The sequence below is a fragment of the Salmo salar genome, chromosome ssa01, assembly GCF_905237065.1.
Source record: "Salmo salar chromosome ssa01, Ssal_v3.1, whole genome shotgun sequence".
Classification (NCBI taxonomy): Eukaryota; Metazoa; Chordata; class Actinopteri; order Salmoniformes; family Salmonidae; genus Salmo; species Salmo salar.
The window spans coordinates 62,931,041-62,957,004 of record NC_059442.1 but is presented as its reverse complement, the minus strand read 5'-3'; the positions used below and the strand labels follow the sequence as shown (position 1 = coordinate 62,957,004).

At 41.8% G+C, this 25,964-nt stretch overlaps 1 protein-coding gene across 2 annotated transcripts in view; it reads right to left on the bottom strand.

Moving 5' to 3' along the window:
• The window catches only part of LOC106607150 (apoptosis-stimulating of p53 protein 2), a 52,505-nt gene that overhangs the window by 7,853 nt on the left and 18,688 nt on the right, over positions 1-25,964 (bottom strand). Inside the window, exons 2-14 of one of the 2 annotated variants that reach the window (XM_014203789.2) lie at positions 25,744-25,891; positions 23,388-23,501; positions 18,956-19,026; positions 18,333-18,434; positions 15,367-15,526; positions 15,051-15,232; positions 13,463-13,627; positions 13,162-13,203; positions 6,164-6,211; positions 5,306-5,501; positions 1,945-2,055; positions 1,578-1,702; positions 966-1,371 (exon numbers count right to left, since the gene is read on the bottom strand). In XM_014203789.2, the coding sequence (XP_014059264.1) occupies positions 966-1,371; positions 1,578-1,702; positions 1,945-2,055; positions 5,306-5,501; positions 6,164-6,211; positions 13,162-13,203; positions 13,463-13,627; positions 15,051-15,232; positions 15,367-15,526; positions 18,333-18,434; positions 18,956-19,026; positions 23,388-23,501; positions 25,744-25,891 (1,870 nt within the window). The remainder of the gene's footprint in view (positions 1-965; positions 1,372-1,577; positions 1,703-1,944; positions 2,056-5,305; positions 5,502-6,163; positions 6,212-13,161; positions 13,204-13,462; positions 13,628-15,050; positions 15,233-15,366; positions 15,527-18,332; positions 18,435-18,955; positions 19,027-23,387; positions 23,502-25,743; positions 25,892-25,964) is intronic. The other variant, XM_014203797.2, reaches the window with a different exon arrangement.

Genomic DNA, 25,964 nt, shown 5'->3' with positions numbered 1-25,964 from the left:
GCACGCTGCATTAAAACAGACAACTGAAGAAAAAGCAATTATTGAAGGAGCTGCACTACACTAAAAATATCTCCACCGTGCCGCAGAGGACAAGCGGCAGCTATGCAAGGAGAGACTCAGCACCTGGAAGACCCCATGGAGGACAATCATACTCGACTCGAGTGATTGCCGATGGAGAAGATGTGTGTCAACATGTCAGGTTGGTGGCTTTGTCCTGAAGGAGATCCACAGGGATGATAGCCTTATGGACTCTTAATAAATTGTGAAAGCACACTAAAGACCTCACTTCTGCAAATTGAGACACAGCCAGTCTCAGATAGGGCCAAGGGTTTATTCTGATCATGTGACCTGACCAGTAAAATCTCTAGGTGCTTGTCATATCCTAAAAGTAGTTTGTCTTATCATAACCAGGGCATCACGTTTTTCCTGGCCAGAGCAGAGCAGATCCCTGAGAGTTCATGTCCTCTGTTTCACTCAAGAGGAGAAATCCCACTGGTGAGACTAACTCATTACAAACCTAGTCAGACATATCTGCATATGCAAACCGGTAATAGTAACAGGGTGATGATGAGGATTACTTTGATGTTTTATTTAACGATTGCCATGCCTCGGGGCTTATTACCTTTAATTAGATTCACTAACTGCAGCTTGTTCTGAGTCAGGACCCTCTCCTCTCCACTGGCTAAATTCAATTACGGTACTCTCCTAGGTACTTAACATAAGACTGACGGCAGCCTGCTTTAACCTCTCTGTTAGGAATTACTCTTGCAGTAAGTGTAAAACAGAGAAAAGAACAGAAACAAGACTGTTTCTAGTACTCTGGTGTTGAGTGAAATGCTTTGGAGCCATGGTTCACACAACTTTATTGATTGACAGTCTTAAGACAAATAGCCAAATGACTCCAGACAGACAGTAGCCCTGATAAAGTCAATAGGAACAGAAGAGGAACCAGAAGGTAGTCTTACCACTGACAAATCCGTTGCCGCGGCTCTGGCTCCTGTTGAGAGCCCCCTGCAAGGCCGGTGGGAAGGGCTTGCCTGGGGTGGGCTGCTGGGTGTACATGGAGTAGATGGAGCTGGCTGCCAGGGTCTGGGGCTTGATCAGGTCTTTAGGCAGCTCTGGGGTGAAGGGTCTGACAGTGGCGGCCAGAGGGGGGTCCTGCTTTGAGGGCAGGGGCAGGGTCTGGCTCTGGGAGGGGGGCAGGGTGACATGGGCCTGTGGGCCCCCCTGGGATTGCTGGTGCTGGCTGGGAGGCTTGGCCTTGGGGAAGGTGCCTGTGTTGAGGCCTGGCTTGCCATAGGGGGCACCACTGGGGGCTTTGGGTTTGCTGGCAACGGGTGGGGGAACCTTAACTGGGGGTTTAGCAGCAGACTGGGGAAAGGAGGACAGAGAGGAGCTGGTTAGACCACAGAGGATTGGCATGTACGCACACACACACGATCAAGGACAACTCCTGATGTCAAGTGCTCATGTTTAATGAATGTTCAGTTTTCTGACTTTCTGGGCACCATACATTGCATTCGGTCTGCAGTAAAAATAGCTAAGCGGCCATTTTTGTTGAGATCCACAGTTCTTACCTGGGAGTCTCTGACCAGGTCGTCACTGCTCTGGTTCTTGCGGAGGGAGGCGGCGGGCACCTCAGTGGGCTCAAACATGGAAAATGGACGCACCCTCCTGTCCTTCTTCATCCCCTCAGTCTCATCTACACACACAACAACACAGGTGTAAAACATAACTATGCAAACATACAGGGAAAACAATAGCAAAACCCTATCTGGACTGTGTAAGTAATTAAGTGCATATTCAAGGAAAGTAAAGTGGCAATTTGAGTCTTCATGTTTGTGTGGGTTCGCGGATATGATTTGGCCACTACATATCTGGTCATTGTGTGGTCGAGTCTACAGTCATATTTATGTGTGGTTGTTGTGCTGTGGGGGTGGTTACCTTCCTCTGTGTTAGGGCTGGAGTGAGAGGTCATTCTGGGCAGTGTGGAGGATGACCCATGACTACTGCTGTTGGGCTCTGGTCCAGAAGGGCCCCACTCTGCCAGTTTACCTGAGAAAGGGCGGTGAGGGTGGTGGTTAGGGAGTTTAAGGTTTAAGGGGTGTTTTCTAAAAATACTTTCAATTGAAACCAATGAAAGGCAAAATATATTTAGAAAGGGTCTGGCCAATGCTGGGCTATATAGCAATACCCTGTGGCGGGGTCTTCTCTTTTCTCAGCAGAATTAAGACAGTACAGGAGCGCAAAATGTGGTAGAACTAGCTAGTTCTTTCCATCTTTCTAATTTCCTCAGTTACTGATTTAGACCTGATCAGGCCAGTCCGAAACCACATGGTTGTCAGACTGTCAGTTCTGCTGGAGGTAATGTGTTCGTTCCAACGGACCCATTTAGAATGCTTCCGAATCCAGAGTGGAAGGAGAATAGCAACAGGCACGGTTTAATTCAACAAACAGGCAGTATTGCCTCACAGCAACACATACAACAGAGATCTGGCAGAAAGAGAGATGATGATGAAAATACAAAAGAAAAATGTTTCTTCCATAACAAACATATCCCCTCAAAGCGTATTGCCACGCCCACACAACTGGGCCCCCTGCTCTGGCCCAGTTGTGCATCCACTGAAAGGGTAACAAACAGCAAGTACAAGCGGACACACTCACAGAGCACACCGCACCACAGGGAGTGTGTACTTTTTTTTTATCTTAGCCCGCAGCTATTTCAGAGGCTTAAGCAACAAGAACATGGATTCTAAAATAACCAAAAATGCACGAGAGACAAAAAGCAGAGGAGCCTTAGATATCCAGATATCTAGTGTTAAAGATTCGGTCCGTTATAGGCCAGAGCAGGGGGCCCAGTGTTGGCATGGTGAGGACCCGGGGCCAGGCAAAGACACTCCCCGTCGATGGAGAAGAGCTCTGGAGGGGTTTGGACCGGCTGCACATTCACATTTTTCCTCCCCAAGGTCTCCCTCTTTTCTTTCAGATAAATAAAAAAATATACCAGTTTCATTTAAGGACCAACAAATGTACAGCCGTGCCATATAGATTGCAAAATATTTGGGAAGAGATGTTCGATGTTCAGCTTTTCTTTCCCACTGCATATTGGCTCATCACGCAGAAGTGATTGCATGTAACATCACAGGAGACTGGGGAAACTCTTACTTTAACTCCTGTTTTTCCCTCATTTTGCGTTGAAAAGGACATGTAAAGGAAAAGATGGACCAATGAAATGACTAGTTTTGATTTCATATCATAAATGTTTAATGATGCCTCTCCGATTGGGGCTACTCTCTGGCAGATGATTACACAGGCTGCTTTATAGAATTAATTAACATTTCATTATTTATTTATTTCTCCATATTTTCCTCATTGTTTCTGTGATCAAAAAATACAATTAACATTTAAATGAAATTCTTTAAGAGTCCTGTGTAGTATTTTGATACTTCGTGCAAGGCAATTGATAAGCATTAAAAACTTTGTGGATGGAACTTCCCGAGTGGCGCAGCGGTCTATGACACTGTGTTCCAGTGCAAACTGCATTTCTACAGATGCTGGTTCGAGACCCGTGCCAGCCGTGACTGGGAGACCCATGAGGCGACGCACAATTGGCCCAGCATTGTCCGAGTTATGGGAGGGTTTGGCCGGCCGGGATGTCCTTGTCTCATCACGCTGTAGCGACTCCTGTGGCAGGCTTGGCGCATGCACGCTGACACGGTCACCAGGTGTATGGTGTTTCCTCCGAGACAAAATATTTTTTTGTGGATGGGTATAATTTGTATGTATAAAATGTATAATAGTAATATTTAAAATTACTAAATCCAGTAATTTTGTATACATTTATTTAAATTTGCATCGGGTCGCATCTGGGGGTATTCTGGTAAGATGCCGGCAAAGTCGGCTGAATTCTGGTAGACGGAAACGGCCCGATGTACTTGGGACGATTCTGGGCAGTCATTCATTTTGATTCCGGGTCGAGTCCGACACCGAGCTGATTCAATCAGTTCCGGCTCCCCGGAAGAGGGCCGCTTCTGGGCCGATTCCTCATTGCTAGCTGGGAACGAACAGAAACATCACAGAATGGCATTATAATATATGCACAAATTGTTCTGGAATGTTTCGGATGGGAAACATGTAGATGCCTTTAGTGGCAATGTACAGGTAACTGCCAAAATAATGAATACAAAGTATATTGAAAGCAGGTGCTTCCACACAGGTGTGGTTCCTGAGTTAATTAAGCAATTAACATCCTATCATGCATAAAAATGTTGGGCAGGCCATTATTTTGGCTATGCCCCCATAGGATGACAAAGCCCCCATCCACAAGGCACGAGTGGTCACTGAATGGTTTGATGAGCATGTCAACGATGTAAACCACATGCCATGGCCGTCTCAGTCACCAGATTTCAACACAATTGAACACTTATGGGAGATTCTAGAGCTGGGCCTGAGACAGCATTTTCCACCACCATCAACAAAACACCAAATGATGGACTTTCTCATGGAAGAATGGTGTTGCATGATCCTCCAACAGTGTTCCAGACACTTGTAGAACCTGGGCATTGAAGCTGTTTTGGTCCAATATCCTATTAAGACTATGTTGGTGTTTCCTTTATTTTGGCAGTTACCTGTAGATTAAGTAAATTCATAGTAGCTATTTGACCAATCTGAAGAGAATACTACTGAGCTTTCCCTGGTTCAACCTCTGAATGCACAATCACACAGCAACATGAGGGCTGGTATTCCACCCTGGCAGACATAAGTCACCATTTAGTGGCAGAAGAATTCTGGTTAAGGAGAAGGTAGGCTATCATCTCAGACGGGCACCACAAAACAGCACTATAACCACTGATTCAAGGTCTGGTATCTTTTCAATCCCCCTAATGGTTCAGGTTCAAATAAGTAGGGTAATTGGATCCTAGATCTATGGTTAGGGGCATTGGTAGAGGAAGTAGCCACAACAGAGCACCAAGGCCATAGGTTACCTTCTGAGCTCAGAGTGACTTTACCACCAGAGCCCATCTATCAACAGGGGTATCTCAGAATCCTCAGCTCCTGTTGAGGGTGGGGAACTCAGTCACATGTCAAACCTCTTACAAGCTCGTCATCTGGATTTCATTTATCACTCAGCTGAGGTAGAGATATAGAGTACCAACCTTAATTAAAAGGAGACTGTGAGCGTAAGAGGTGAAGTGGAGACTTCAGCAGAAGAATTGACAGGCAAACGTTTGCCAGGGCCAAGAGGGAAGAAGTGAAAGGGGAAAGGTGAAATGAACATGTGTTAAGGTTAAGGTCACTGTCTCACCTGTGTTGGCCTTGCCCTGGGGATCTGGTTGTGCAGGCATGTTAACGGTGCCGTCGGGGTAGACAGCAGGTTTGACCAGCAGCTCGTGTCTCACTGGGCCGCGAGGCATGGTGGACGACTGGATGTACGGGCCGACAGCCGCCACACGAGAAGGACCCTGCTGCTGCTGCTGACCCCCCAGACCGTCAGAGGGCAGCTAGGGGGAGAAAGAGATATGAAGGGAGGGAGAGAGAGAGTTAGACAGACAGTTCAGAGCAAGCCAAACACACAGATCCAGCTTGTCATCAGTGTGGAGGAACAACAGGGTCACTCACTGACAGACAGTATGTAAAGAGTGAAAAGTACATACAAAAATAGAAATACATTTATTAAGCATCTCCCTCAGCTTAGTAGTAGATTACGCTGTTAGTCTATTTGCAACTCTCCTAAATACACAAAGGAGTGGTTGAAGTTATGGATGAAAATATGATAAAAGCTAATTTAAGGGAGCTAAACAGTGTTGAAAAATACTCCAACTACCCCACATAAAGCCTGATCAAGTTGAACTCTGAAACATTTAGGAAAAAAAACACAGACCAAACTATCAGCTCTCTTTACATTCCAATATAACCAAAGTCTTTCTCTGAAAGTTTTTGGTTCAGAAAACAAACTTTAGCAGTTGTGTAAAATGAAGTCTTACGCAATGGAGCAGATTAAATAAATCAAGCCGTGCCCTTTAAAACAAGATCAAATCAACTGCACTCCGCTACTGGAAACAGAAATGCAGATAATCCGACGGCTGCTGCTGCTCTACCAAGTCATGCTGAAGAGATCAGTTTGTGTCTATGTCAGGTCCAGCTCTGCCATTAGTTACTGTACCTGGGGATGAGCGTCTTTTGAAGCCCTCTCCTTACCAGGGTAGCCATTCTTGAGAAAACAAAAACACAAAAGGCAACAGCAGTTGAACACACTAGTAGTCAAACCCCATACAAGTACATAAGTCGCTATTGATCAGTTCCTCCCATATGTTCAGACGGAGCGAGGTGAGGTGATTCTAGGCTGACATCTTTCAGGCTAGCGTTTCGCGACAAATGTGTTAGAAACATGCCTTCCAGGTGATGTCAGACAGACCCTTGCTGTGTAGTTGGCCAGAGAGAAGGGTAAACGTAACGGCTCTTTGTGGCCGCCTGAAAAAGCCCTGCTCATTATAATTCGAGGCAGACTGTCACTAAATCCCCTCCTCAAAGAATCCTGCTCTATTCAGCCTTCAGATTCTCTGCTTTCATCTGTAATAACTACAGTACATACATATTACACCTTTACCTCTTCAGCTCTCTCCTTTCTTTACCTCAGCTCTTCCCTTCAACATAGGAGAGAGGACTTCAAAAGATGGACTTTTTTAATAATGTGATACATTATTTTCTACTGGTTGTAACTGACAATTAACCTGTCAGTCTATGTCGTTGTTTGAATTGTTTCCATGTTCGCTATGGGGGGGAAATGGTAAGACAAGCAGAACACTTGTTCAGTGAAGGCAATCCCACACTGTGTTAGCTAGGTTTTTCATGTCTTCGGGTGTAGTTCGTAAAGGTTGAAGCGTGTATGTTAGGATGGTAACGTTATAATAATTAAGGATGAAGCGTAAATTCATGCCAGGAATAAAAAGTGTGAAGTTTTTGATTTCCTCCCTTCTGTAATAAGCAGCCAATTAAGTATTTTCCCTTTATTCATGTGTTTAATCTGATACTGTTATCTCCAGCTAAACGTTTTTTATGTATGTAAGCACTTCATAGTTATATCAAGCTAATAAGTGACTCATTAGACAAGAAAGTTCTAAGAGTGTGCTTAACTGTATTTTCATTTATTTTATAGTTCTCGCGGAAGGTGATAATTCTGACTAAAACAACAGAATAAAACCGCCAGTAAAAATCAAGGAACAGTTGTGCTCGTGGTTACTGGTGGGAGCTACACTGGTGGTTTTAATGTATATAAAATGATTAAGTATGCCTATTAAGGGAAGGATTAATTCCACTTCAGTATGTGGTTGAATTATTAATTCTGTGAGTTTTAGCACTGCAGATTGGAGGGGGGTCTTAAAGAATGTGTTTTGCTTAGTATACACTTTCATCCAAAGCAGTTTACAAAACAGACTATTTGTGACTCGTTTCAGGAAAGTAGGCTTATGTCCTACGTCACTACTTCACAGGAGCGGCATTTGAACGTAAACATTTAATTTTGATCAGAATGCGTTTTTGGCAGAAATGCCTTAACCTCTCTTGGGTAGGGGGCAGTATTTTCATGGCCGAATGAAAAGTGTGCCCAAAGTAAACTGCCTGTTACTCAGGCCCAGAAGCTAGGATACGCATATAATTGGTAGATTTGGATAGAAACCACTCTAAAGTTTCTAAAACTGTTACAATTATGTCTGTGAGTATAACAGAATTGATATGGAAGGCAAAACTCCGAGGACAAACCATCCCCCCCCAAAAAAAAATCTGCCTACCACTGTTTCAATGGCTATCACTTTTATTATAAGGCGAAATCCTCCAAGATTGCAGTTCCTAGGGCTTCCACTAGATGTCAACAGTCTTTAGAAAGAGTTTCATGCTGGTATTTGGAAAAATGAGCCAGAAATTATATTTTTTCTAGGTGGCTCCCATTTTGGCTGTAGTGTTTCCAAGCGCGTGGAAGAGAGCCCATTCTTTGGTATATTTCTTCGGTAAAGACAATAACAATTCTCCGTCTTAAATTGCATCGTTTATTTACGTATTAGGGTACCTAAGGTTTGTTTATAAACGTTGTTTGACTTGTTTGGAAAAGTTTATTAGTAACGTTTGGGATTCATTTTGTATGCATTTTGATGGAGGGAAACTGGGTGGATTATTGACTGAAGCGCGCCAGCTAAACTGAGTTTTTATGGATATAAAGAAGGACATTATCGAACAAATGGACCATTTGTGATGTAAATGGGACCTTTTGGAGTGCCAACAGAAGAAGATCATCAAAGGTAAGGCATTTATTATATCGCTATTTATGACATTCGTGGCGCACCTGCCTGGTTGAAATATGTTTTTCATGCTTTTGTATGCGGGGCGCTGTCCTTAGATAATCGCATGGTGTGCTTTTGCCGTAAAGCCTTTTTGAAATCTGACACAGCAGCTGGATTAACAAGAAGTTAAGCTTTATTTTGATGTATTACATTTGTGATTTTCTGAAAGTTAAATATTTATAATTCTGTAGTTTGAATTTCGCGTTCTGCAATTTCACCGGATGTTGTCGAGGTGGGACGCTACCGTCCCACCTGCCCATAACAAACTTGTATTCCAACCATAAATATGAAAACAATTATTAAATTACGAGCCTAGTTGGTTTAGCCACAGATAAATACAGGAACCTTCCTGCTAGCCATGATTGGCTGAGATAATGAATGGGCTGGACATGCCAAGAGATGAGTTTGGATTGGACTGCCATGTAGCGTGCTTCTGTCTATAACGTGAGCTGTTCAGTATGTGTTGACAGTCTTTTCTACCTCGCCGTTTTTGAAAGATATAAAGTTAACTTTCGCAGTTCTGAATGGCTTTCTACTTTCCTCAACAACATTGATTCCCTGAATTTAGCCGGCGCTATCGACAGATCAGTTGGAAAAAGTGATGGGATACTTTCTGCACACACCACGATCAATGTGAACCGAAGTGACTTGACACAACGCTGGTCAAACAATATGTTGCTACAAACAAAATGAGGTTAAATGGTTCCAGTCTGCCATGAAGCATTCATCCATGAATACGGGTAAGAGTCTAGCTATATTTTCAGATATGTTTATAATTTTGTCAGAAAGTAGTTTTATTGCAAGTTAAAGCGTACTGTTAGTTAGCGAGGAAACGTTAGCTTGCTGGCTCGCTAGCTAACATTACATGTATGATCTGTGTAGTAATATTTTTTAAATCAGAAACCCATTTGCATTGCTAGTTATAGCCTAATGTTAGCTAGCTAACGTTGAACCTACTTTGTTAGCTTTAGCTGCCTGCAGATTCATACTACATCTATGACAATGTTTGTATTGGTAGTAGTATGAGTTGGGATTATGCCGGTTCATTGTTTAACTAGCTACCTAGCTAGCTACATGTCTAAACAAAAAGACTCCACTTCAGACGGATTATTACATGACCCATCAAATTAGCCAGGTGTGTCTGGGGTTGATTGCGGCCATCTACTGGATTTCATGAACATGTGTACATGTCTAGACAAGTGTGAGCCATCCACTTAGCTAGATGTAGATGGGGGGTGGTTATAGCATTTCCTTCAGATAACCCATCAATTTAGTGTGTCGGGTAAGCATCATCTATTAACAATAAAATATTAATAAAATATTTTTATCTGGACACTTTCTGTTTTTGATATTGCTACTATGCAAGTAACCACTTCACTGTACCGTTTACACCTTCTGTATCCTGTGCATGTGACAAATTAACATACATTTTATTTGATTACCACATGGCCTCACATGTGAATCCTTAAAGAGTTGGGTGGGGCTTAAGAGGGTGTGAACGATACTGAATGGGTGTAGACAAAGAGCTCTCCAGTTGGTGTACCAAAACATTCAAGAAACATTTCCTCAAAAGTGGGGTTACGAGTTTATCAACTTTAAAACCAGAATTACTTTCCTATTGTTCCTCAACTGCAGTGTACAATATACCATGTTCTATTCTATTTTATCTAATGTAAAAAAAAAACACAATTTCAAATGTTGCTACATAAGACCGAATCAAGGCGGTCGGTCACATTTGCACATATACAGCTTAATATATATTTTATGACATTCTCTATGCAAATGTCATATGAACCAGGGAATATTGTGATCAGTGGCATGCACACTTTTAAGGAAACATTTTCAACTTCATATTCATCATCTCCAGCACCATACCAAAATGTGAAAACGGTGCGTTTCTATGTTAAGTAAAAAACAGGAAGTTAAGTGTTTCTGATGACACCATCTGGCGACACTTATGAAATCTGGCGTGCATCCTGTGATTTTAACCAACTATGAGTAGGCAAAGGTAAGTAGTAGTTGGTTAAAATGACATAATACACACCAGATGATGTCAAAATATTTTCAGATGACATTATCCGAAAACACTTTGTGTGCATCTTTATGACTACAACACATAGAAACCTGGCATTTTCACATAATATTATGTTGGAGTTTAGGTGGTGCAGGAGATTAACATTTGGGAAATGTCCCTTTAAATGATAAAACTTGGATTAGTAGGCATAAAGTCACTCAAACGGACAGATAAAGTGCCTTCAGAAAGTATTCACACCCATTTACTTTTTCCACATTTTGTCGTGTTACAACCTGAATTTAAAATGGATTCAATTTAGATTTTTTTTTATCACTGGCCTACACACACACAACACTTAATAATGTGGAATTGTGGTTTATGACATTTTTACAAGTAAATTAAAAATGAAAAGCTGAAATGTCAACCCTTTGTTATGGCAAGCCTAAATATGTTCAGGGGTAAAAATGTGCTTAATAAGTTGTGTGTGCAATAATAGTGTTTAACATAATTGTTGAATGACTACCTTATCTCTGTACCCCACACATACAATTATCTGTAAGGTCCCTCAGTCGTGCAATGAATTTCAAACACAAATTCAACCACAAAAGACCAGGGAAGGCACCTACAGTATTGGTCGATGGAAAAAAAAAAAAAAAAAAGATATTGAATATTCCTTTGAGCAAAGTGAAGTTATTAATTACACTTGGGTTGGTGTATCAATACACACAGTCACTAAAAAGATACAGGTGTCCTTCCTAACTCAGTTGTCGGAGAGGAAGGAAACCGCTCAGGGATTTCACCAGTTTATTGGCTGTGATTGGAGAAAACTGAGGATGGATCAACAACATTGTAGTTACAAAGTGTTATGTTTGGGGTAAATCCAACACAACACATTACTGAGTTACACTCTCCATACTTTCAAGCATAGTGGTGGCTGCATCATGTTATGGGTATGCTTGTAATTGTTAAGGACTGTGGAATGTTTCAGGATAAAAAAAAAACAGAATGGAGTTAAGCACAGGCAAAATCCTAGAGGAAAACCTGGTTGTCTGCTCACCATCTGACACTGGTAGATGAATTCACCTTTCAGCAGGACAATAACCTAAAACACAAGGCCAAATCTACACTAGAGTTGTTACCAAAAAGACAGAGAATGTTCATGAGTGGCCGAGTTACAGTTTTGACTTAAATCTACAAGAAAATCTATGGCAAGACCTGAAAATGGTTGTCAAGCAATGATCAAAAACCAATGACAGCACTTGAATCATTTTCAAATGTCACGACTTCCGCCGAAGTCGGACCCTCTCCTTGTTCAGGCGGCGTTCGGCAGTCGACGTCACCGGCCGCCGATCCACTTTTCATTTTCCATTTGTTTTGTCTTTGTTTTACACACCTGATTTCAATCCCACAATAACTGTTTCATTATTTAACCCTCTGTTCCTCCATGGGTTTTTGTGAGTGATTGTTTATTGTATTTTCGGTCTGTCATGGTGTGCGTGTATTTGTTACTTTCTATATTTGACATTTTGAGTAAAAGTACATTGATTACTCATATCTGCTGTCATGCGCCTGACTCTCTACACCAGCCACACATAGGACCCATTACATCAAAGGAATAAATGGGCAAATGTTGCACCTTCCAGGTGTGGAAAGCTCCTAGAGACTTACCCAGAAAGACTCACATCTGTAATCGCTGCAAAAGGTGCTTCTACAAAGTATTGACTCAGGGGTGTGAATACTTAATAATACTCAATAAATTTGCTAACATTTCTAAAAACATTTGTTCAGTTTGTAGTTATGGGGTATTGTGTGTAGATGGGTAAAAATATATATATTTAATTCATTTTGAATTAAGGTTCTAACAACAAAATGTGGAATAAGTCAAGGGGTGTGAATACTTTCTGAAGGCACTGTAAATATCCCCACGTTAAGTTAGTTTGATTGAGATACAACATGATAGAGTTATCAAGGAGGAAATTAAAGGGTGATGTCTATTCATTTGACAGTGGTTTTGTTTCTCTATTAAAATACTACTGATCGAGGATAGATTCTGTAAATTGGCCACCACATGAAGCATGTAAAATCATAATAAATCATGCCTGGGATTTACTAACATAATTTAAGAATTTGAGTGCCTGAGCAAATCATCCACAACCACTCTGAGTTTCCAATTGACAAACACTCCTCGCCCTTACACGTTGTTCTAGTACACTAATAGCTACAGCAAATCTCATGTGTCCTGACAATTTCCTCACAAAATCTTTCAAAGACAGATTAAAAAGTTCCATGTTTACATAGATTAAAAAGTGCAATGGAAACCACAGGAGTCAAAAACAATTCAGAGGAAGAGGGGCAGAGAGATACCAGGCAGTGATATCATCTCCTCTGGCATTCCTGTCTGTCTGCCTGCCTATGCTCTAGTCTCCTCCCCTCTCCTGGAGTTGTTTTTGCAAGTTGGGCTGAAGAGAGGGAATGTTGAGTGTAAACTGAGATAGCAAAATCAACCCTGTGACAAGGATCAAAACAATGATTAATTCCACCAGTGTCCTTCCCTCCTGGTCTTTGGGAGCCACCGGGTGCAGGCTTTTGCTCCAGCCAAGCACTAAAATACCTTAATCAGGTGTTAGTACTGGGCTGGGAGAAGGATCTCCCCACTCTGTGGGTCCCAGGGACGAGGGTTGAAGAACGCTGAATAGAGAGAGATTGAAAAAGTGAACTGTGGAAGGAGATATCTGAGGGTATTTCAGTCCTGTGAGTCAGTGATTTGTTTGTCAGTGAAGAAAGGCAGCAAGAGACAGGTTTGAGGAGTCTTACTTTTTTGATAGAGGCCGGCTCTGAGGGCCAGGGCATCTGGGGCTTTCAGAGGTAAACAAAATACAGTTGTGTTTATACTCTACAGCCCCAAGGGGGCGCTCAGGTTATCAATTTTGATGGGGTGTGCTTCACTATGTAAACATTTCCATTTCTTTCACAAAGTCTTGAGATGTCAAAGTAGGTGTTCTGCACTCATGTGTGCGCATGTGTGTGTGCGAGTGCGCATGTGTTTGTGCGTGTACAGTATGTGCGCATGTACACTACGTGCGTATGTACACTACGTGCGTGTGTGTACACTCACAGGCAGGTTCTCTTTCTGCTGCAGAGCGGCCTTCTTCTTCCAGAGGCGGTCTCGGAGCTCACTGACCCTTTTGTCCATAGAGGCCACCTCCAGGTTGCGCTTGTTCAGACTGTCTCTCTGATGCTGCAGCTTGGAGTTCTGCTCCTGGTTCAGCTTGTTACGCAGCTAGAGGGGACAAGAAATGACATGTCAGAGAGCTGAACTAGGATGGAGGACAGGGTAGAGGACATACAGTGCGTCATGAGAAAGTATTCATACACCTTGACTTATTCCACATTTTGTTGTGTTACAGTCTGAATTAAAAATTGCTCAAATGTATTTTGTTTCTCACCCATCTACACCCAATACCCCATAATGACAAAGTGAAAACATGTTTTTAGAAATGTTAGCAAATTTACTGAAAATTAAATACAGAAATATATGATTTACATAAGTATCTCCACCCCTGAGTCAATAAATGTTAGAATCACCTTTGGCAGCAATTACAGCTGTGAGTCTTTCTGGGTAAGTCTCTAAAAGCTTTGCATACCTGGATTGTACAATACAATTGCACATTATTCTTTAAAAAAATTCTTCAAGCTCTGTCAAGTTGGTTGCTGATCATTGCTAGACAGCAATTTTCAGTCTTGCCATAGATTTTCAAGCCGTTTTAAGTCAAAACTGTAACTAGGCCACTCAGGAACATTCAATGTCGTCTTGGTAAGCAACTCCAGTGTATATTTGGGCTTGTGATTTAGGTTATTGTCCTTCTGATAGGTGAATTTGTTTCCCAGTGTCTGTTGGAAAGCAGACTGAACTAGGTATTTAGGAACGACGCCTGTATGTTTGTAGTGACTGAGTGTATTGATACACCCTCCAAAGTGTAATTAATAACTTCACCATGCTCAAACGGATATTCAATGTCTGCTTTTTTTTATTTTTACCCATCTACCAATAGATGCCCTTCTCTGCGAGGCATTGGAAACCTCCCTGGTCTGTGGTTGAATTGGTGTTTGAAATTCACTGCTTGAATGAGGGACCTTACAGATATGAGGTAGTCATTCAAATATCATGTTAAACACTATTATTGCACAAAGAGTGAGTCCATGCAACTTATGTGATTTGTTAAGCAAATTATTACTCTTAAACTTATGTAGGCTTGCCGTAACAAAGGGGTTGAATACTTATTAACTCAAGACATTTCAGCTCCTCATTTTTAATTCATTTGTAAACATTTCAAAAAACATTATTCCACTTTGACATTATGGGGTACTGTGTGTAGGCCAGTGACAAAATAAAAGAATAATCGCAATTTAAATTTAAATTCCGGCTGTAAAAGAACAAAATGTTGAAAAAGTCAAGGGGTGTGAATACTTTCTGAAGGCACTGTATGAGGCTATGAACCAGTGGTTCTGATGGCTCAGTTGATTAGTTAGGGCATGGTGGTAGAGATAGTTAAGGGTTTGAGTCCCACACGAGCCACATACAAAATGTACGTGCTTTGGAATCAGACCTGGGTTAAATAGCCTGCATATGTAAAACACGTTCCAGAGCTCCTGGGATTTAGTTCAAGTACAATGGAATTTTCAATTGTCCCAATCAAACATACCTGTAGCTCCTTGTAGAGGCGGTCCAGTTCAGCCACAGAGCTCTGGTTGTCGTGGAAGGAGTCCATCTTGCCGTTCTTGAGCATCTCCAGCTGTCTGCTGAGCTCCTCCACCTTGGACACAGCCACCACCAGCTCCTTCTGCTTCTGTTGGAACAGACTGTTCATCTGCTCTATCTCCTCCACTAAAGACGAGAGAGAGGAGGTTAGAACCAATCGATCAGTCAGTCATCCTACACAAATCCCCCAATCAATTCACCACTCAATCAATCCAAACAACAACCAATCCCTTGCCCATTCATAACAACACTGTGCTCACCTAGCTTGCCGTTGCTGAGGCGTTTTTGCTCCACCTGGCCCTTGAGGGCCCGGACCTTCTTCAGCCTGGTCTCCTGGTTCTCCACATTCTCCTTGAGATGCTGCAACTTCTCCTGCTCCGACGCTTGCTGCTGCTGCCTCATGTAGCGCAGACGCTGCTCCTAAAGACAGGGGGAGTAGAGAGGAGAGATTGCATTATTACAGTGTTTTTGCTGCCTCTGCTGTGGCTTCAGGTAGCAGACACAGCTCCTGTGGAGGGGAGAGTAAGAGAAAAGAATGAGGATGGTTACAGAGGCCTGCTGTTTTATAAACCATAGCAGCTGCTCCTACACCTTCCCTGAACAAAGTCATTTTTTTACTTCATCATTTAATTGACAGCCTACTATATAATTTTAAATGTATGTACATTTTGGTGTATCTATGACCTGTTAAATGCTGCTTTTATGGCATGCTATCCTGCCAAACATACAGTACCTGTCGTTAGTTATAATTGAACATTTGAATATCACTACAGTCTAAGTTTAACAATGAACTTACTCATTGCGCCATAAACATGACATGAATCTCCTGAGAATGGTTATACTTTAAAACAATAGTGTATTTTCTGGCAAGGCATGATAACTTGGCCTCTCTCCTGGTTGATCAAATCAAATCAAGCTTTATTTACACAGCACATTTCAGACATGGAATGCAGTAAGGCATGGATGAGATATAGAAAATAGTAAAAATAAAGAAAACCCTTGAATGAGTAGGTGTGTCCAAACTTTTGACTGGTACTGTATATGCCAACTTGCTCTCTCAGAATAGCATAACGGACCTGCAACTTTGACTTTCTCCACTTCCGCTCTGCCTTTCTGCAATTTCTCTTAAATTGATTAGTTTCCTCACTCATCTATGTTTGGATGTGGCCTTTTTCAACTTTACTGGAGCTATGGCATCAATGGTTGCCCTTCATTTGCTATTAAAGTTATCAATTAAATCATCACAAGAGGAAGGTGGAGTATTGTTCATACACTAAAAATCTGCAGCAACTTCAGAGGTAAGATAGCGTTTCTTAATAATGCATTCAGTATTATCCTGTGCTATGAGCATCAAGGTAGTAAAAAAATACACATTGGTGATCAGGTAAAGCCAACAAACAATAGAGGATATGTCAATAGAAAGCCCCTTGGTAATAACCAGGTCAAGAGTATGGCCGTGGTTATGGGTGGGCCCAGTAACATTTTGGATAAAGTCCATAGAGCTCAAAAGATTCATAAGTTCAATGGCCTTGGAGTCAGTCTCTTTGTCAACATGAATATTAAAATCCCTCAACACAATGACTTTAGCATAGTTCTTAAGGACAATAGACAATAGTTCATATACATCAGTAAAGAAAGTGGGTTAGTGCTTTGGTGGTCTATATGGCCAGTACTGGTGGCTGACATTTAAACAGTATAGCATGATGATTAAAACACCCAAAGTCGCCAAATGAAATGTCCTTACAGCGGAGAGCATTAGTAAAAATAGAGGCTGATCCCACCCCCTTTTCCCCTTTTCTGTTAGAATTTGAAAAGCTGTTATCCGGGGGGGAAGATTCAATAAGAGCAGCACTACAGTCTGATGGCAGCCATGTTTCAGTGAGACACATGCAATCAACTTTGCGCTCAGTAATGGAGGTCATTCACAGGAAAGGTTTTAGTTGTGATTGCTCTAACATTTAAAAGCGCCATCTTCAATGAGTGTGGGCCACTCTGCCCCTTGGGCATCTGCCTCGAGGGAACCAATGGAATAACAACCAAGTTATTAATGTTACAACTACGTTCTCTGACAAACTCCAATCTATCAGAATGGTAGAAGATGACAGTTTTTATAAACTCACTCGTACCCCCAAGGCATAAGACCGCTAAATAGTCAAATAATTGTTACCCAAACTATGTGCACTGACCCAACGTACACTCACTAGACTACTGTATATGCTGCATATACACACACACACACACACACACACACACACACACACACACACACACACACACACACACACACACACACACACACACACACACACACACACACACACACACACACACACAAAACCCGACAACTCAAACACACACACGCACCCACTTTTACATTCATAATGTGCTGCTGCTACTGTTCTTTGTTTTACTATTATTGTTATCTATCCTGATGCCTAGTCACTTTACCCTGCCTTCGTGTACATATCTACCTCACATTCTGCGTGCCCCTGCACATTGATCTGGTACTGGTACTCCCTGTATATAGCTCCACATTGATCTGGTACTGGTACTCCCTGTATATAGTTCCACATTGATCTGGTACTGGTACTCCCTGTATATAGCTCCATAGTGATCTGGTACTCCCTGTATATAGCTCCACAGTGATCTGGTACTGGTACTCCCTGTATATAGCTCCATTCTTATGTATTTTATTTTATTCCTTGTCTTACTATTTTATTAAATGTTTTCTTTGTATTATTATTTTTTTAACTCTGCATTGTTGGGAAGGGATCATAAGCAAGCATTTCACTGTAAAGTCTACACCAGTTGTATTTGGTGCACGTGACATAACATGTTTTGATTTTCCTGTTTGTTACCTTCTCCATCACTCCACCTGCTCAAGGCCATCCCATGAACCAGACGCTTCATCAAAAGGGTTATCTTCCAAACTCTTCCTATTCCTTAAAAACCTTTTTCGCTCCCTGATAACTCCCCTTCTCAACTTTTCTCTATCACTTTGTCCTCACCTTTAATCGTCCCATCCCTCTTTCTCTCACCCCATCTCTGTTTTTCAATCTCTCCATTTATTTCCATCACTTTACCCACCCTCTTTCACTTTCTCTTGCTCTCAGCATCTCCCTCTTTCATCCGACCCCACTTGCTCTCCCTTGCTTTCTTTCTTCATCCATGTCTCATTAGCCCCTTTCCACCCCCCTCTTTCTTTCTACCCTCCCGCCCTTGTTACCTTGGAGGCGAGGAGTTGTTGCTGTGCATCTATCTGCTGCTGCTGTCTGGCAGCCATTTCCTGCAGCTCAGCCAGAGTCATGTCCATCCGTGGGGCCGACACCTGCACAACAGAGAGAGAGTCAGCTACACACGCCAACGTGCACGCACACACACACACGAGAGCTGGCAAAGTAAGACAAACTCTGAATAGTCTACGTACAAACACCATCTTTCTCTCACTCCAAACCAAGGGAAATATGTGTTTTGCATCTGTCAGGACAGGCCTGAAGCCAAGTAGAACAAGTACAGTCTCTGCATGTGGGTAAATAGCACAAGCTCAAATATAGGGATTTTTTTTGCGTGATTGGTGACACAGGAGTAACCAAACCCGTTTTTCCCGCTCCTTCTCTTTGAAAGCTATAGCTGTTACAGGTTTAAAAGTCTGAAACTAACACCAGCATACCAAGAGCAGGGAGAGGAAATGGTCAAACATAGGCCAGTCCAACAACTCATAGAATAGGAAATGTACATGTACACTCTGCAATTAGCAACTGTATACTGCACACAGTGAGTGACTGAATGAAAAACTGTTTCAAAAAGGTCTCCAAGTGTTTGTCTAAAGTCAGTGGTTTCTGAACTCACCCCGTTCTCCATCCGTCTATCTGAGGGGCTCTTCACTCCATTCCTCTTTGAGTCTGATCCTCGGGAGCCACCTGAAACACACGTCCAAAACCTCAGTCAAAGACACTCGGAGAGAAGACTAAAGTAGCAGAAGTTGTTTTGGAGACTGGAAACATTAAAAAGCCACCAAGTCTGTTTAGGAAACTATGAGAAACTCTCGCAAAGTGTTCATTGGAATTACAGCTGATATGAGTGACTGAAAAAGCGATTGCTTGCTCAGATACCATACACTGACACACGTTCTGCAAAAGGTTCCTTCAGCTGGAGAGTAGGGTTCACAAGGAGGTTACACAAATACAGACTGGCCAGCATTAGCAACGAGCAAAACCACTCAGCCAGCACAAAGAGATCAGTGTTGCCAGAGACAGGTCATAATCTCAAAATTTACTACAGCACTCTGGGTTTCTGAGGAGCTGCTCATCGAGTCAGAATGTGTGTATGTGCACATGCGTAGCGCATTTGTGTGGTTGGGGAGATTTTAGGGAGCCAATGAACCTGATCTAATCCCTTGAGAACCGGCCCTAGATAAAGCCTTTACCAAGTAACTTAAATAATAGTTTTGGACAACCTCTGTTACAATCATGGGCTATGTCTGGGGACTACTCATGGGCAAAATAATACACTAAACTAACTCTGGATAAATAATTAGCCTACAAGGTAATGATATCACATTGGCAAATTAACTTAATAGGCTACTTAGTTAACTTAATGGAGCAAATTGCCATCTCTTTTGGTAGCTAGCTAAGCTCACTTTATGAGAAAGAAGAAAGGTGATGGGAGAAAAAAAGGCTAAGCTCTCTCTATAAGAGAAAACACAATGCTTAGTTAGCCGATTGTATCACAAGGCTAACTAACAAGGCTAACTAACTCTATTGGAAAGAACGCAATGGGAGCCAACTACAAAGACATGGCCTAAGTACAAACAAGCTAACAGTGTGAGGAAAAAAAGAGCAGGCTAAAATGGCCAGAAAGGAAAACAGCCATCTAATCCCAGAGCCAGATCCAAGCTGTGAGGGGTCAAGGGCTTAGTAGTTACGCAATGAGGGGCTGAGACGATCCCCACCACCAGAGGACTAACTCATTTATAGAGATGTGATTTGAACACCCCTTCACAATGACAGCCCTGGAGCATTAGGTCAATGAAGGCTTGTCTGGGATTTGAAGATCATTTATTCTATTTGTAATAGAAATCTGTAGGCATATGTGGATCAAGGGGGTCTTAGGCTTCTGTTGTACAATCCATGTCTTGTGGGGAGGGAGGGCCATCCGAGTTTCTACTTTCGAACAACTTGTTACGTAATTGATAACAGGGCTGTGTCTTTACACTGTCTGGTGTGTTTATGAACATGTGTATATACAGTACAAGTCAAAAGTTTGGACACACATACTCATTCAAGGGTTCTTCTTTATTTGTACTATTTTCTACATTGTAGAATAATAGTGAAGACATCAAAACTATGAAACCACATATAGTAACAAACAAAAAAAGTGTTCAACAAATATATTTTATATTTCACATTCTTCAAAGTAGCCACCCTTTGCCTTGATGACAGCTTTGCACACTCTTGGCATTCCCTCAACCAGCTTTACCTGGAATGCTTTTCCAACAGTCTTGAAGGAGTTATATGCTGAGCACTTGTTGGCTGCATTTCTTTCTCTCTGCGCTCTAACTCATCCCAAACCATCTCAATTGAGTTGAGGTCGGGTGATTGTGGAGGCCAGGTCATCTGATGCAGCACTCCATCACTCTCCTTCTTGGTTAAATAGCCCTTACACAGCCTGGTGGTGTGTTGGGGCATTGTCCTGTTGAAAAACAAATAATAGTCCCACTAAGCGCAAACCAGATGGGATGGTATATCGCTGTAGAATGCTGTTGTAGCCATGCTGGTTAAGTGTGCCTTGAATTCTAAATAAATCACTGACAGTGTCACCAGCAAAGCACCCCGACACCATCACACCTTCTTCTCCGTGCTTCAAGGTGGGAACCACACATGCAGAGATCATCCATTCACCTACTCTGCGTCTTACAAAGACAAGGTGGTTGGAACCAAACTCATCAGACCAAAAGGACAGATTTCCACCGGTCTAATGTCCATTGCTCATCTTTCTTGGCCCAAGCAAGTCTCTTATTCTTACTCATGTCCTTCAGTAGTGGTTACTTTGTAGCAATTTGACCATGAAGGCCTGATTCACGCAGTCTTCTCTGAACAGTTGATGTTGAGATGTCTTTTTTTGATCTCTGAAGCATTTATTTGGGCTGCAATTTCTGAGCCTGGTAACTCTAATGAACTTATCCTTTGCAGCAGAGGTAACTCTGGGTCTTCCTTTCCTGTGGTGGTCCTCATGAGAGCCAGTTTCAACACAGCGCGTAATGCTTTTTGCATCAAGATTGACTGACCTTCATGCCTTAAAGTAATGATGGACTGTCATTTCTCTTTTCTTACTTGAGCTGTTGTTGCCATAACATGGACTTGGTCTTTTGCCAAATAGGTCCATCTTCTGAATACCACCCCTACCTTGTCAGAACACAACTAATTGGCTCAAACGCATTAAGAAGGAAAGAAATTCCACAAATTAACAAGGCACACCTGCTAATTGAAAAACATTCAAGGTGACTACATCATGAAGCTGGTTGAGAGAATGCCAAGAGTGTGCAAAGCTGTCATCAAGGCAAAGGATGGCTACTTTGAAGGATCTCAAATATAAAATATATTTAGATTTGTTTAACCTGTTAGGGCTAGGGGGCAGTATTGACACGGCTGGATAAAAAACGTACCCGATTTAATCTGGTTACTACTAATGCCCAGTAACTAGAATATGCATATAATTATTGGCTTTGGATAGAAAACACCCTAAAGTTTATAAAACTGTTTGAATGGTGTCTGTGAGTATAACAGAACTCATATGGCAGGCAAAAACCTGAGAAGATTTCATGCAGGAAGTGGCCTGTCTGACAAGGTGTCGTTCTTCTTGCCTCTGTTTATTGAAGACTGAGGATCTCTGCTATAACGTGACACTTCTTACGGCTCCCATAGGCTCTCAGAAGGCGGCAAAAAGCTGAATCGTGGCTTTGCAGGCTCTGGCTGAAAAAAAAGTAGCGCGTTTGGGTAGTGGCTGGTTACAGTACTGTGAGACTCAGGCGCGTGCCCGCGTCGACCGAATGCTTTGTTTTCTTTCCTCTGTTTACCTAAACGCAGATTCCCGGTCGGAATATTATCGCTTTTTTACGAGAAAAATTGCATAAAAATGGATTTTAAACAGCGGTTGACATGCTTCGAAGTACGGTAATGGAATATTTAGATTATTTTTGTCACGAATTGCGCCATGCTTGTGACCCTTATTTACACTTCGGATAGTGTCTTGGAACGCACAAACAAAACTCAGCTATTTGGATATAACGATGGATTATTTTGGACCAAACCAACATTTGTTATTGAAGTAGCAGTCCTGGGAGTGCATTCTGACGAAGAACATCAAAGGTAATCAAACTTTTGTAATAGTAAATCTGACTTTGGTCAGGGCTAAACTTGGTGGGTGTCTAAATAGCTAGCCGTGATGGCTGGGCTATCTACTGAGAATATTGAAAAATGTGCTTTCACCGAAAAGCTATTTTAAAATCGGACACCTCGATTGCACAAAGGAGTTCTGTATCTATAATTCTTAAAATAATTATGTTTTTTGTGAACGTTTATCGTGAGTAATTTAGTAAATTCACCGGAGGTTTGCGGGGGGTATGCTAGTTCTGAACGTCACATGCTAATGTAAAAAGCTGGTTTTTGATATAAATATGAAGTTGATTGAACAAAACATGCATGTATTGTATAACATAATGTCCTAGGGTTGTCATCTGATGAAGATCATCAAAGGTTAGTGCTGCATTTAGCTGTCTTCTGGGTTCATGTGACATTATATGCTAGCTTGAAAAATGGGTGTCTGATTATTTCTGGCTGGGTACTCTGCTGACATAATCTAATGTTTTGCTTTCGTTGTAAAGCCTTTTTGAAATCGGACAGTGTGGTTAGATTAACGAGAGTCTTGTCTTTAAAATGCTGTAAAATAGTCATATGTTTGAGAAATTGAAGTAATAGCATTTCTAAGGTATTTGAATAACGCGCCACAGGATTCAACTGGCTGTTGAGCAGGTGGGACGAATTCGTCCCGCCTAGCCCAGAGAAGTTAACACTTTTTTTGGTTACTACATGATTCCATATGTGTTATTTCATCGTGTTGATGTCTTCACTATAATTCTACAATGCAGAAAATAGTAAAAATAAATAAAAACCCTTGAATGAGTAGGTGTGTCCAAACTTTTGACTGGTACTGTATGTGTCGTGTGTGGCATGCTTTTGTTCTTCTGTATCCATCTCATCCTGTTAGGTGGTTGGGAACTAACCTGATTCTCTGCTGGGTGCTCGGTCGTGACGCAGGAAGAAGCGCACCTCTGCCCTGTGCTGTCCCCAGCGCTGAAGCACGTCCAACATCTGCTCCCCATCTCCTACAGGTCGCTCTGATGAGGAGGGGAGGTGGGGAAGAGAAGAAGGGGTTAGACTAGAGAACACACACACACAGGTTTAGGATGTTATGGAATCGAGTTAGTGGATGCTTGTGGAAACAGTAAACCATATCAAATCATTGCACCCCCCCAAGATTTGGAAAGTGACAAGAGTAGAAAAAATGTACACGCATGCGACTGCCAATCCAGCATCCATACATTGGACAAACATACATTCATCTGTAAATGTTAGTAATTTTGTCTCAAAAGAAAAGCAGTCAATGTGTGTGTCGTATGACATGTGTCGTGTGGTTTGTGAATCCAATCAGACCACACTGACTGACTGGTGGAGGCTAGTCAACATTTTGAGGATATGCATTTAATCAAGACTTAAGTAGCAAAACCTGAAATTGTGTTTTTTTTTGATTTTTTACATTGGATAAAAGTAGAGACTCAGAGCTAGAAAATGGTACATCATACACTACAGCTGAGGAACACTGGGAAAGTAATTCTGCTTTGAAAGTTGAAAAACGTGTATCCCCACTTTTGAGAAAATGGCCCTTTGTCATGTATACACAGGGAGTCAGGAAGCAGGTGTAGAAGGAGAGTTTAATAACAATGATGAAAGTCAAATTAACAAAACAGGAGATGTGTACTGAACATGAAAACAAACCAATACTGCCTGAAAACTGAGGCTACTGAGGGCTAAATAAAAGGGGAAGTAATCAAGGTACTGATGAAGTCCAGGTGTGCATAACGATGGTTGCCAGGTGTGCGTAATGTGGGTTGCATAACTGGTATATTTTAACGCCAATAAACCGATCCGTTTGAAAATGAATTTAGTATATGTCAATCTAGCAAACCAGGCAACAATACGCAACTTTATAAGCAATGTTTTGGTTTGTTTCTAGCTTGTTAGCTTGCTAGCAAAATGTTAAGTTAGCAGGCTAGGCAGTTCAAATAATGACCAAATTATATAGCTGACAACGTCTTAACTTCAGCTAATTTGTATTCATTATTACAAGAAAATAAACGCACAACAAGTTGATGGCAAGCTAATTACAGAAAATAGCTTACGGATGTGATCATGACGAAATAAAAGCAGGGCATTCTCCCAGAGAATTTTAGAACTTGGCCTAACGTTGTATCCTAATTTGAATTTGGTGCAGATCATGTTGTTCTTCACATTACTATCTCTGGTAAACACACACTATATCAACTAAAATCTAAATGTATTTGTCACAGGATACAGAAGGTGTAAACGGTACAGTGAAATGGTACCTTGCATAGTGGAGTCTTTTGTTTAGACATTTAGCAATGCAAATGGCTCTGAGATACGAATAATATTACTACACAGATCATACGTGTAACTTTAGCTAGCGAGCCAGCTAGGTAATGTTAACTGGCTAGCTAACAGCACGCTTCAACTTGATGGAAACGACTTTCGGACAAAATTAGAGAAACTTATAATATCTGAAAATGTAGCTAACTGGACTCAATTACCCGTAACCATGGATGAACTCTTCTCCCTCTCTGTCACAGATGCCATGGTTGCCCTTAGTTTGAAGATGTAATCTGGAGACTGGTGTTTTATACAACAGCCTTCTGTGTGTTCTCTTTGACTCCCTTGACATATTTGCAATCAAATGCCAGAATGTTCTCCATCTCCTTAGCTATCATACTCTGTTTCCACTGGGCATTCCACTGATTTCAAAACTGTGCTCCAGAAAGTGGAGAGCAACACTTTTGTAGTTAATTGTGATATCTTAAAAAAAGCTGTGTTAGAAAGGATTACCTACACATATAGAGTAGCCCTTTGTTGTTAGACATAAGCGTGCTACATAGCAGACCAATCCGAACTCATCTCTCGGCATGTCCAGCCCATCCATTATCTCTGCCAAGCATGGCTAGTGAAAAGGTTCCTGACTTTTTCCGTGGCTAAACCAACTAGGCTCATAAATGTAACAACTGTAGTCGTATTTACAGATGGCATACAAGTCTGGCCAGTTGGCACACAGTCAGCACACCTCTATTCTTTGTGTGCTTTCCAAAATCGTATTTTGTCTCAAAACTCTCCCTATTTATGTTTCATATGCTCTTGAAGTTTGATAAGAAGATTAGCCTAGATGTGTTTTCCTCACGTAATCACTAGATCATAGGTTTTGTTATTGGTCCAGGTTCCTTATTTCACAGGCCTCTACAGGTCTTAGTTGTCAGATTGACAGGCATCGACAGGTGTAAAGGGGAAAAGGCTCACCAGATCCGCGCCACATCTCAGCCAGGTGGCATTCTGTCTCTCCGGGCTCCTTACACAGCTCCACCACGTCCCGGCACAGCGTCTCCGGGGTAACGGGCACCTCGGTAAAATGCTGGTCATTGTTACTGAGGTACACTGTCAAGAACATCTGGGGGGTAGAGAGAGACAAAAACAGGATATTAACATGATGACATCCTTTAAAGGGATTCCCAGTACTTTTG